At 36.1% G+C, this 13,124-nt stretch overlaps 2 protein-coding genes across 3 annotated transcripts; both read right to left on the reverse strand.

The window, feature by feature from the left end:
• Nucleotides 1-283: 283 nt before the first annotated feature.
• Nucleotides 284-2,425, reverse strand: LOC117934503 (UDP-glycosyltransferase 74B1-like). Its single transcript, XM_034856214.1, has 2 exons — nt 1,514-2,425; nt 284-1,192 (listed from the first exon to the last, which is right to left on the reverse strand). The coding sequence occupies exons 1-2, from the start codon at nt 2,147-2,149 to the stop codon at nt 413-415; spliced, it is 1,416 nt and encodes a 471-aa protein (XP_034712105.1). The 5' UTR covers nt 2,150-2,425; the 3' UTR covers nt 284-412.
• A 144-nt stretch (nt 2,426-2,569) lies between these two features.
• LOC117934502 (calmodulin-binding protein 60 A) lies at nt 2,570-10,576 on the reverse strand. 2 transcript variants are annotated; one of them, XM_034856213.1, is made up of 8 exons: nt 9,758-10,576; nt 9,491-9,591; nt 8,404-8,485; nt 6,795-6,847; nt 6,190-6,680; nt 4,463-4,623; nt 3,622-3,828; nt 2,570-3,527 (listed from the first exon to the last, which is right to left on the reverse strand). In XM_034856213.1, the coding sequence occupies exons 2-8, from the start codon at nt 9,580-9,582 to the stop codon at nt 2,931-2,933; spliced, it is 1,683 nt and encodes a 560-aa protein (XP_034712104.1). In that variant the 5' UTR covers nt 9,583-9,591; nt 9,758-10,576; the 3' UTR covers nt 2,570-2,930. The 2 variants fall into 2 exon arrangements, with proteins under 2 accessions (XP_034712104.1, XP_034712103.1); XM_034856212.1 differs by having other exon boundaries at nt 9,491-10,108; nt 10,398-10,574.
• Nucleotides 10,577-13,124: the final 2,548 nt, after the last annotated feature.

Here is a 13,124-nt window from a genome sequence, read left to right on the forward strand (position 1 = left end):
TGCCATTATGCATATATGCTATGATATCCATTTTTGTTCAGAATCTTGAATTTGAACCATTGGAGTGGATTCTTTCCAAATTTTATCGTCTGCACTGCCGGCCATGTTGATGGAATTTCTATTCCTGAAGTTAATCTAAATTGTAATGATTTGGCAGATAAATGTGGATAAGGTCTTTCTATATATCATTTGATTATTCTTTTGCTCTAGTTTGATGTTTAATCTTCACAAACACACATCTAAAGTGAATTTAATCTTTACATGCCTTAGATCAAATAAAAAAAAAATTGAAAATAAATCCATCCACGGTTATATAAACACAAGAGTTTCAGAGTCATGAATCCAGGCAGACATTTTATAGTGTACTTCCATTGAAGCTTCATAGTTTATAGGATAGCTGAATGTTAGACTATTAGCCATACAAGGTTATCTGATTCATCAAATAGAGGCAACAATCAAGTTTCTTCTTGCCTCTCTTCAGCAACACTCCTACAAATTCATCAGTGTTCTTGTCAGAGCTCCCACCTTTGCTGACTGCACTTTTAGCTGACTCTCTCCACATACAGGCATTCCTCTTAATCTCCTCACTTCTTTCTCCAACCATAATTTCCTTAATACATTTCTCTAGTTCTTTTCGTGTCACAATTCCTTCTTCATCCTTCTGAGCTCTCACTCCTGCTCTCCACACATCCTCCACGAACTTGGCATTGGTTGGCTGGTCGACCCGCTGTGGCATTCCCACCATTGGCACACCTAGGCTTAACCCCTCCAGTATTGAGTTCCACCCACAATGTGTTACGAAGCAACCCACGGCTTTGTGAGCTAGGACCTCTAGTTGGTTACACCATGTCACAACTAACCCTGTTTCATTCATTGAGTTTAGAAAGTTGATTGGCAACTTCCCACTTTCAGACTCCTTCACAACCCATATGAAATGATAATCGCTCTCTTTTAGGCCCCATGCAATTTCCTCCACCTGTTTAACTGGGATTTCTGCCATGCTTCCAAATGAGATGTAGACTACAGACTTGGGTGGCTTTGTTTCTAGCCATCCCAAGCACTCATCATTAGTTGGCTTCCAGAGACTGGCTCCATAAACTGTATCTCCCTCAATTTGTTGATCCAAGTAGGCTGATGGAACCATCGGACCAATCATCGCCACTGACCACAGTCCCGACATGGCCTTTACCAGCTTTTCAAGGGTCAGAACAATGTAAAAAGTGAAGAAGTTAATGAACTTTCAATAATTAAACAAAGTATCATAAAAGTAATCAAAGGGGAAATTAAACTTCTTTATGAAATTCCCTGTTTGTAATAATATCAGAATGATCAGGTGTATTTCTTCTTCCTGTGAACAGCCTGTGATTTTCTCCTTTTCCTCTAGATTCCTCAATCTGAATTATTCCTGGTTAAAGTTATCAAATACCATGTTCGTTCCATTTTTTGTGTTGATGTGTTAAGGCGTTCAACAACTAAGAGTGAGAGCTGTATGCAGAAAATATCAAACACTTACCTCACTTTCCAACGCATCAAATGAGTTCATGAACACCCAGTCATTTTGTTCTAAACTGGAAATTTGTTCCATGACGGCTGACATATAAGCAGAGAGGTGCCCAGGTTGAGCAAGAAAATCTGGCAAATCGGATAAACGGAGAGGAGGAAGGCCAGGCATGGACACAGGCACTGTTTCCTGCTTCACAGGCAGAGACAGGACACCCTGCCGGAGTTGCCAATACATGGAGCAGACCGAGGCTGAAGTAGTCCAGAATGCAGCTCCATATATCCCAAACTGTCTAGCCACACTGAGACCCCATGGAAAGATCGAGTCGTATACGAGACAGTCCACAGGTGAGGCCGACTCATTGAAGTTGAGGATGAGCTCACCTAGAGTCCTTGAACCAACTGCTTGAAATGACTCCAAATAGGCCTCCAAACTTGGTGCTTGCTTGAAGCCACCCTCATCAAAACCATCTGAAATGGCCTCAACTCCAACTGCATCCGACTGAATGAAGTTCACAGTGTAGTGGGTAGTGGCTAGAGTTGCCTTAAGGCCTTTGGAGGCTAAGCGCTTAGAGAATTGGAGGAGTGGGTTTATGTGGCCCTGGGCGGGATACGTGAGAACCATGACATGTCCTCCCTGTTTCTCCATTCTCCCCACTAAAATTGATCAGATAGCGTATACAGATCTTTATGACGGTATATTTAAGGAATTGGTTGGGGAATTAGTTGGCTACATTTGTCCAACTGGTTGAAATTCCAACCGGGTCTATCTTGTGCCAGACAGATGGGTTGAATTATTGGTTCATGTGCCATTAGTCAAGAGCGCCTCTTGTTTCTTTTGTTGAAAAAGTTGTCTTTTACTGGTTTTTTAATCTGTATGAGGAAGAAATGGGACCATACAAAGGCAACACGCAACTTCTCACCCAAGAAAAGCCTGATTAGCATTTAAAATGATCTTCATCCACAAGCATGACCATCACTAAAGCCTTATCCACCATAAGCAAAATAAATAACAAAGACTGAAAAATAAACAATACCCAAATGCTCATTAAATCAAGGGCAACTCAAGTATTGAAAAGTAGCATTTATTAAGTAAACGCTTCCATACAAAAAAGATGATCCAGCATGAAAGCTAGTGAATTTTAAGCATTGTGGTTCAGTTTTTTGAGCTTCTACTGAAGTATCCACAAGCAGAGACCTTCTCTGTGAAAAACATCTACCTATTCACAACTTAAACTGAAAAGAAATATGCATCTTCTAACTTCCATCTAGCGGAACTATCACCTTTCTAGACTGGCTGCATATCTACACATCAAAATAAGGTTTCCAAATTGTCTCACGCTACAACTGTGCACAAAGCTCAGCCGGGCAGCAAACACTGTACCACCATATTTGTAATGGTGATCCAAACCGTTTATTCCAACAGCCCATCAACTGTATCTGTGCATAGCTCGAAGGTGGGTCTTCTTCAAAGCCACATTCATACATATTGAAAACTTCATGACGGTTACTAGCATTCTCCACCTCCTTTGTGCTTCAATTGTTGCAGAACGAGTGATGAGAAAACCACTGACAGCACTGTGTAGATCGCCATTGACAGCACTCTGTAGATGGGACTGTGGTTTGGTTTGTGATTGAAGGTCATCAAAAAATCCCAGATGATTATCATCACAGAAAGCCTGAGTCATGGACTCTGTATCACAGATCATTGAGCTGGTCACTTGGCCTGGGAAACTTAAGGCCTGATCATATCTAAGATCCATATTGTCAATGGTGTGCAAGGGATAATCATCCAAACTATAGGGAATCATATCTGGGGATGGGGCACTAGGATGTGGATAATCAAATCCACCAATGTTGTGAGAAGTCAGAAATTTGCTGCCATTTGAACTCTCCGTTCTGGGTGAGCTTGGGTGATGAACGTCTGTTAAATGTGAAGAACCACCCGTAAGAGAGCTCTCATCCTCAAAAGAGACAACTTCTCCCCAGCGTTTAAATGCAGTACTGATCAAGTTATGGGCCTCAACCTGATGCAAATTTCATCATAAGAAGTTAATAATGCAAAAAGAAGAGGAAAAAGGGAAAGAAAATAAAGCAAATCTGAAGTGAGAAGAAGTGTGCCTTTTCAGTTTCAGACAGCTTATCATTGGGAATGTACTGGCATTCTGAAAGCAGCCCCATCAGTTGTCCCACAGTATTGAAAACCACACCAGATTTTTGCTGAGGGCCAGGAGGACAGTACATATAAATCCTCTTATCAATTACACACGTCCGAGCATGTTCCACAGTGACTTCCCACATCTTAGTTGACATACCTGTGCCAAGGATCTGCAAACATCCAAACATTGTTATTACTTCATAGACCAAGGAGGGTGAAAAGGTTCATTCTTTTGCAGACATGAAAACTATTGCCTAAAGTAGTCAGAACCCTTGAAATCACTAATGCATAGCCCAAAAATATATCCAAAGCCTTACATAACTAAAATCACAAGGACATTGATACAGACGTCAGTCTCAAACATGTACCAAGATCATCAAACACTTACATTAAGATTTAAAAGTGGCAGTCTCAATGGATATTCAACACAAATAAGAATCAGGTGTCTGGCATGCACAGCATACAAGACACTCTTTATTTCATAGGTGAGAAAAAACTGTCCATTCTGAACTTCATTCCCTTTAGCAACAAATACAATCTCAACTTTTCAAAGACCTCAATGGATAGATGGTATCCAACTTATCAAAGGATAGGAGCTTATGAAAACAGTAAGCTCACTTTAAACTTCAGTAATAAGTTTATCAATATGTCAATCTTTAGAAGGAATAACCACATAGAAGGTAGTCATAGAAGGTAATGAGTTCAACTCAAAGGTTATCAATGTAATAAGACAAGAACTATACCCTAGCTAGCATTGCAACGGTATTTAAAAGGGAAAAAATTAAAGGGATAATCGATTGTTACATTTCGGAGCCTTGGTGAGTCTAAATAGAGTAGAGTCAGAAAATCCTTTACAGTAGTGATGCTTTCCCTACTCAAACGCTTGTGGAAAGCTCCATCTTTGCCAATCTTCTCTAATCGCCACACTTCGTCCATCAGAGATGGAGGGTGGTGCTTCTTGTACACTGCAAACAGAAATCAGAGGTCGTAATTTTTCTTATGAAAAAACATTTAATCATACAAAAAAAAAAAAAAAGGGACACAAGGCCAAAGCTGATATAAATATGAGGTACTGTGAGAAGGTTTCCATAAAAAAAGAAGGGGGAACAGGCAAAGCAACCATAAGTACATTAAGTCCACAAAAGAGAGCCTAAAAAGAGAGCGTAAAGAGGAGCCCCGTAAAATAGAGAGTCAATATGCTAAATTTTAACTTCGAATCAAGTCAGAACGGCCACATTCTCAATGGTTCTATCTGTTTTGCTTTTTCAAAACATGCCAAACAACAGGGGGAGGCTCCTTCCAAATTCTAAAATCATTCTCAAACTCTCTTACCATGAAGAACAATAACCACAAAAGAAGGCTCCATTCACAGTTGAATGACATCTAGAGAAAAATAAAATAAATTCATTGCAGATGTCCAGACCTAATTATCAACTAAAGCTGGAGAACATACAGGAGCAATCAAGTGTACCATCAAGAGTAGCAAAGTTCCCATAAATATTTGAGTGTCCTAATGAACAGAAAGCATGCTAGTGAAATCAGAATTTCCTACTCTATTTCATTCCATATCTACATACAGAACTGAGATGATCGTATGGTCACTGCACCAGGCAAGTGCAGCAAACAAGTAAATATCCATATTTTGGTTATCCTAATCAAGCTATTTAAACTGGAAGATCAACTTCTTTCTCAGTGTTTGGGCTTGGATTCAATTTAGGAGCCCATATGGGTAATAAGAATCTGCTACATAATTTCTGTTTAAGAGAGCGCTCATGGCACTGTGTCTCCATAACAAGAAAGAGGTTTTCCAAGCTAGGATTTGTTGAGTTGAAGAAAAAGACATCAGAAGCAAATTTTCTCATTCTCTCTGTTCTTTCTACTCAACCAAAGATTGTTTATGCTTCTGGAGTGGAATTTAAGTCAGTATTTTTGTCTCCAGGTAAGTTTGGAAGACTTTCGTAAGTGGAAAAAAGCAGGTTCCTTCCCCTCTGGAAGTAATTTACTACAACCAGTGGTGCCCCATGAGTTAACATGGGTGGACCTCAGCACTCTACATACAAAAGAAATTTGCCAAAGTATAAATATAAACTAATAGACTAAGTTATTCAATATAATTTTATCGTCTGTCGAACTAAAAGTAAGCATAAAACAATTTAGATGACATGCACACACATTTGCATCAAGTTTGATGCACCGCCATCAAAATGGATCCCCTCACTGTAAACACGGCGGCCCTTGACACTCACAATTCTCCCTCTAAACAGAATTCAAACCTATTTGGAGGATTTGGATGACCTGGACAATAGAAGGTCCCGCCAACTGATAAGTAAAGGAAGAAGCCTATAATTGAGGATGGAGTACTCTTCATCTAAATCTGGAAATTTAGCACTCTATCTAAATCTGGAAACTATAGATTAATTAGAACCTAGAGAATGAATAGGACTAACAGACCCAAACAGCTTCAAGATAATAGAATGCCAGCCTTTGATAAACTCAAAGCAAAAGAAGAAAATAGAATCAGGAGTACTCACATTCTCCCCGGTGATCCCTGACAATGAATGATTCTGTCTTTGCTTCTCGTATTCTAGTTCCATCAGAGTTATCCACAACTCTTGCCCCTAGCCTGAACTTCCGGCTTCTTGTCCAGCTTGAATTATCAGTAAAGGAGATCTCACTAACAAAACCAACGCCATCTTTAAGATTTAAAAATGCATCCCCTGTAAGTAGGGGTTTCTTTCCTTCCCTTTCTCTAACAATGTTATTCTTAAACTCTTCAAGTGTCCAATTGTCTCCTTCATCACCATCAAAATCTCCCTCAAGGACTACTATTTCAACCCTTGCTGAGGATTCAGGCCCAGACTTAACAACTTCCCCAGTAAGACCATCAACTAAAGCAACTTGAATGGAAGAGCATTCTTCCCCTTCAATTCGAGTACCAGTGAATACTGGAAGAGAGAGAGCATTTGAGAATTGTAATTGTAAGCTTCTTGATTCAAAAGGATGTAACTCCTTCTCGAAATTCCTAACAAAAAGTTTGCAGATAAATCAATTACTCAATAGCAATCGGCAAGAGTGATTAACATGAACACTACTTTCTTATTACAAGATATGTTATTTCCAGAATATTTTTCCTTACCGCTTCATATTGCTTAAATGCTTTCTCAGAGCCGTTTCAACTTCCTCTTTTACCTGTAAACACAAAAGGAATTAATAAGCTATGCTGCTTATTTATACAATCAAGACTACAACAATCTACAGAAATAGAAAGGACAACAGCATATGGGATGTCAACATTATTTCATCAGTCCTCTATTGCCATGATTCACTGATAGAATGCTTTCAGATGACATGCATACCTCTAGACAAAGGCACACCATGATAGAGTCCTAGAGACCATAGCAACTATCAAAAGACCAAAACCCCATCTAGCAGCATATCGATCTATTTATCTAATATAGAAAAAGATTTAAATAATAAAGCAAAATTAGTTGATGTTAAATAGAGTTTGCATGAAAAATGTGAAGTTTTAGGCTAGTTTCACAGAGAAAGAGATATAAGTATATTAATTTTAGAAATAGAAGACATAAAATTTTAATCATATACGAAGGTTAGAATCCCTCATGCATGATGATGCAACTAGATCCTGCAATGGTGGTACACCACCAAAATTTATAGTAAATAGAGGTAAGTTAATGCAATAAAAAGTTGTAACCACTCATACAAATACAAATTGTCTGAAAATTTCACTCCAATACTTAAGAACAATAATAGAGATAGAGAGAAAGGGAGAGAGTGAGAGACAGAGAGAGAGAGAAAGAACTATCTTTAAAAATATCATGTATGAATTAAAACATAAGGACTTTCAAGAGATTTTAATCACATCAATCACTTAGGACATTCTAAAGACTCCCCCAGTTAATGTTACACCCTATTAAGCAACTAACATGATACCTTCTAAGATTCAACAACTGCAGATATTTACCAGATTCTGAGCTAATTGATGCTATTCAGGTTTTTCCCAGTACATATATGACATGGTAACCTAATAGATGGAGATATGAGTTTAGACTCTTGGACTGCTCAACCATTCAATTGACATATTTGCCTTGAAAAAATATAATAAAAAACTTGAGCCTAACACCACCTTTAGGAGAAAAACACAAAAAGAACCATTATAAGCGTCAACGTATTAGCAGTAGAGAAATTAAGATTTATTGCTTGTGCTCTTTGGTGGTTTTGCAAGATATCATTATTGACTGTATGTGCTGAACTGATTTTATATACTTGAACTAGTAAGCCCAATAGTAGAGTCCATGAGTGGCCTGTTTTTGGACCATTAGTAAACCATAAGAACTGTGGATCTTACAACTGCTTTTTCAGTGCCCTTTTTCTCATAAATTAGCTCTTGCATCAGTTGTCTTACAAGGGGAAAAGAAAATGCAGCAATCGTGAGTGCTGCCACAGATTGGACATTATCTGCCAACAGTAGCAGTATGTTAACATTTTAAATTTTTGAAAGAGCTTAGCATTATGCACTCCATCAATCCTAGGAATTGATATGTGAATTATATCTGCAGCAACTTAACAAATCCTTTTAATACAGAATCATTTTATACATATGCAAAAGAAGGAAGCGGTCAACATACAGATTAAATGGAATTCATGAAGAATAATTTCCAAGAAAAAAAAGGGGGAACACCTTTTCATCAGTATCGCAACTAAAATATTTGATGGGATCCACTTACCACTTTACGAATCAAAGGCTCCAGAATCGGCTCCATCAAATGCTGGACCGATGACTGCATCTTCATTACTTCCAGAATTGCACTAAAAATATTATTATCAAAATTAGTAGAAGAAAAACAAAAGAAAGAAACTATATCAACATAGCTCAATACACATCACTAAATTCTTCAAAAGTTACTGGAAATCCCAATCAATATTTCACCATATGCATAAACCAAACTTGTTTACTAAAACCCATTTCAGTATCACAACATAAAAAATGAAACAACTTCAACTCTCACCATATGAACAAGCATCAGTGGTTCATTTTTCAAATTTCTTCCCCTTATTAGTGCTTTGGAGGCAAAAGCATTAACATTTTAACCTTATGAGACAAGAGATAAGAGACAAGTGCCATGGCAAAAGGCATAAGCCTTTTCGTTTTTCATTTTTACATTTCAAAGAACTACATAAGAATAATGAGAATAACACAGAGAGGGTGGGAGAGAGAATTAAATAAACAAAAACTCAAAAATATATCTAAACATTTCTTTTAGAAATGTAGTCCAGTTAACAAAGACTAAATAGGTTAGGATGATGGTGAGAGTAACTAACAGCTTTCCAATGATTTGAATTGTGTTTTATACAGAATAAAAGCATAAATTTCTAGTGATAGTACAAGACTATATTGGGGACTTCTTCCTCCATCTTCCAACTTTCTACAAATTTCAAGTTGTTTTTTTTTTTTCTTTCTCCGGCAGCTAAAAGAACAAAGACGCCCATTCGAATTGTCCATGATATCAAACCAATTTCAAGTATACTGACAGAGGTGAAACCCATTCACCAAAATTCTCATTGAATGAGTGAACCCATTTCATTTTCCCACTTCACCTCGAGAATTCCGACCTTCTCTATAGAATCAAACCATGTTCCTCAAGGGAAAACCCCCGGTCAACACCAATTCTCAGCAAACAAGAAAACCCGGTTTCATTTTCCATTCATTTCCCCACTTTCCCTCAACAAATTTCGTGACCCAACAACAAAAACATAGCAATAAACAGCAGAAATAAATATAAAAAAACCCACAAAAAGAAAAAGAGCCCTTACTTTTTCAAACTAGGAACCTTTCTCTTCTTATCCTCGGGACAACCCCCCTCCGATCGAGCCTTCCCATCCTCGGCGTGGCGCTTCTGCGACATTATCCAACTCTACAGAACAGAACCAGTGGTGGTGGTGGGATTGATGGTGGTGCAGGCGGTGGTTGTGAACAACATCGCCCAACATGCGGGCTCAAAAAGGAAGAGAAAAAATAGAAAGAGGGAATAAACAATAAATGATAATGAAGGAGTAAAGTCCAAAAAACACATGCAGCACCTCCTATCAACCCATATCTGAATTTGGCTGCGTCTTAGCAAGATGCTTCGCGGTGAAATTCCTTAGAAAGTGGGTAATCTTGGTTTGGCTGCAAACCAGAACAGAGAAAAAGAACCAGAACCTAGAGAGGTGGGTTGAAGCCCAGAGTTGTAAGAGCCACGACCCTAGTGGGGTCCATGGAAAGCGCGTCCTCGACTCTTCACTTGTGGGTCCAACCCCCCTCCTTGTCCTCTTCTCTGAGTCAGTGAGTCACCCATATTGGCCCGTTGTACTGCACCCCTTCCGTTACCGTACGGCCACTCCCCCTTTCCTCTTCCCCCCTCTTGGCTCTTTCTCACGTAACGAACACCCCTACTCCATCATGATTCATGGCAACAAACAAAAATAAATAAAATTTGTGCCAAATTATAAATAAATTGCTGTCAATTTATGATATCGAAGAGTGATTTTCCACTGATAAGACCCTTTTTTTCCTTGGACACCCACTTCGATTAAGAAACATTGTGGATTGAATGGGATAAAAACTTTGATTTTTGAGTGAAGTGTTGGATTGAGGAAAAGGCCAAATGAAGAAGACATTATTATGGGGGTGGGGAAGCTAAAACAATGATTATGAGGAGGAAGGTGCGCAGAAATTTACAGGGATTGAGTTGGTTGATCGGCTCCGTTCGAACTTTTAGGTGAAATTATCCGAATCTACTTTGTTTGTGATCATGCTGACAAATTTTGGAGAAATCAAAATAAATAAAACATGCTTTTAGAAATGGGTGTCGGTGGGGTTGGGGGCAAATGGGATTTTTGGGTTACAACACCCCCTTCTTCATCCTCAAGGGTCCTTATCAAATTGCCTCCTACGAAACAAACTCTGCTCACATTGGTTTGCTTCTAGGCAACTATGAATTGGAACACCCACTCTTTACCACCCAATCAATTCTTAGGTAGAACTTATGGTTATGTTTGGAAAGGTTCTCCTTTGCCAACTGTTTTTTTAGTATAATTATCCATTATTTAAAAGAAAAAAAAAATGAAAACACTAATTATAATATAAAATTATTTTATATTTTCTATTCTTAAAAATAAAAATTAGAGTGTTTTTGAAAAATAATTTTTCAAAAATAACTATACAAATATATAAAATTATTAAAAACAAAGTATTATATTTAAAAATTATTTTAAAAACACATTTAAAAATATTAAAAACATTTATTCTATAAAACATGAAATAACAGTTTTCAAAATTTGTTTTTAAAAATTATTTTTCATAATTATTTTCAAAAATAGTTATTAAATAAGGTAAAAAAGTTTTAAGAATTTTTTTTTATAAAAAAAATGGGTTTTGATTCACTAATATTTTTTAAATGAGTAGGTGAAAAAATACATATATTTTAAATTATTTTTAAATAAATGAAGATAACACCAATTTAAAAAAATCGTAGATTTTTTTTATATATACTTTCATTTTATTGAGTCAAAACCCATTTTTTGTATTTAACGTTTTTAAACTAGTTATGATATTTTTTAAAATAAAAGTCGATTTGAAATCTTTAAATATTTTCAACTTATTTTTAAATATTTCATATCCATAATACTTTATTTTCAATTATTTTTTATATTTTTAACTATTTTTTAAAACAATGATTAAAAATAATAAATAAAAACAATTAAGATATATTTTTAGAAAATATCCTTATTTTCATAATAATTTTAAAAACCTATTTAACCTAATGTTTTCACTTGGACTTTATTTAAATGGCAAAAGATGGTAGGAATATACTGATAATTAAATGCCAAATTAAATAAAATAAAATAAAAAATAAAAAACCTTTTCCATGCATAAGGAAAATATCATTTTTAATGTTTTGGTTTTTAAAAGGAATCAAAGTAGTTCAATTTGGGCTCTAGGCCCGAATAATATATGTATACACACATTCCATTCATCCAAACAGAATCTATGAACATCATGCATTCCCTCAGATATTCCATCGATCCAAACAGAATCGAAAAGCATGCACCAGAACTGATTCTGTCGTGGTGTGTATAAGCATTAATTGATAAAGTCCAGAAAAAACAACAGCAGCAACTCTTTTCGAAGAGTACAAACGAAGATCATTCTTAGAATCCATCACCTGTGAAAGAATCACACTACCCAAACAGACACATAATTGCGAATTCATGTTCTGCCAATTTCCAGGAATCTTCCTTCCGTGCAACCACTGTTTGGGAATCGTTACTTTTACAAACACAGTAGCAGTTGTCTTCATTCCCCCACTGTTCATTACTTAATTATTCCTTCACATGAAATCACATTCCAAGAATGGAGTCTTCATCCAGAATGATCTCACTTTCCGAGCTATTTTCTCGGAAAATTTGAGAAAAAGTATTCAATTTCTTAATCCGATGAGTTCATGAGCACCTGTCTAAATTGTTTGGCATTGCGAGTTAAGTTCAGTGTCTTGATTTTCTCCTGGGTGTGGGGTTTGTTTGAGGACATGAGTCACATGTGAGGCCATGAATTCACGAGCTCCGCCACATGGTTTTCCGACGCTCAGTGCCACGAATGGAGGATGGTCCAACGTTTGTCAGCCAGTCATGTGTTGTCCAACAAAGATGCAACAGCTGGGTGGCTTAGGAGCTAGGACCCATAAAGTGGAGGATTATTTTGCATAATGAATGTATGACAGGTCTATAAAAATATGGAATCGTTTGATCACATTTTTCCTTTTTAAGATTTGAAGATATGTCGTCATCTTGATGTTAAAATATCATCATCTCAAGTAATCATTTTATGGAATAACTTGATTCAAGTTTGTCAAATTGTGATGAATTTGGTTTAAATTCCGTATTTGTACGTATGGTAGGAAATTCCTCATTCCATAATTAAAGTTTATTTGGTAATGTTTTTTAAAAATATTTTTAGTATAAAAAAGGTTTTTTAAAAAATAGAGAATATTTTAAAATATTTTAAAAAATCACTTATAATACATCGTAAAAGGATATTTGATGGATGATTTTTTAAAAAATAAAATAAAATCAAAATTATTAGAGGAAAATATTTCGAATCAATATACTCTTTGAACACACTTTCACATAGATAAATAAAATAAAATAAATGAGGTGAAAAAGAAAAAGAAAAATGATAATTATATTAATATTTTTCTTTTATGTTGTATTTGGTTCTCATAAAATTTAAGGAAAAATATAAGGGAAAGAAAATAAAGAAAAAAAGTTATAAAAAAAAAGTGAATAAAAAAATTTAAATTAATAAATTATTTTTATATACTACTTCAATTTTTTTTTTCTATTATACATAAAGATTAAGGTTAGGCTTGGCTCTCGAAAAATACTAAGGAAAGAAAAAAAAAATGTT

The sequence above is a fragment of the Vitis riparia genome, chromosome 17, assembly GCF_004353265.1.
Source record: "Vitis riparia cultivar Riparia Gloire de Montpellier isolate 1030 chromosome 17, EGFV_Vit.rip_1.0, whole genome shotgun sequence".
In the NCBI taxonomy this organism is placed as follows: Eukaryota; Viridiplantae; Streptophyta; class Magnoliopsida; order Vitales; family Vitaceae; genus Vitis; species Vitis riparia.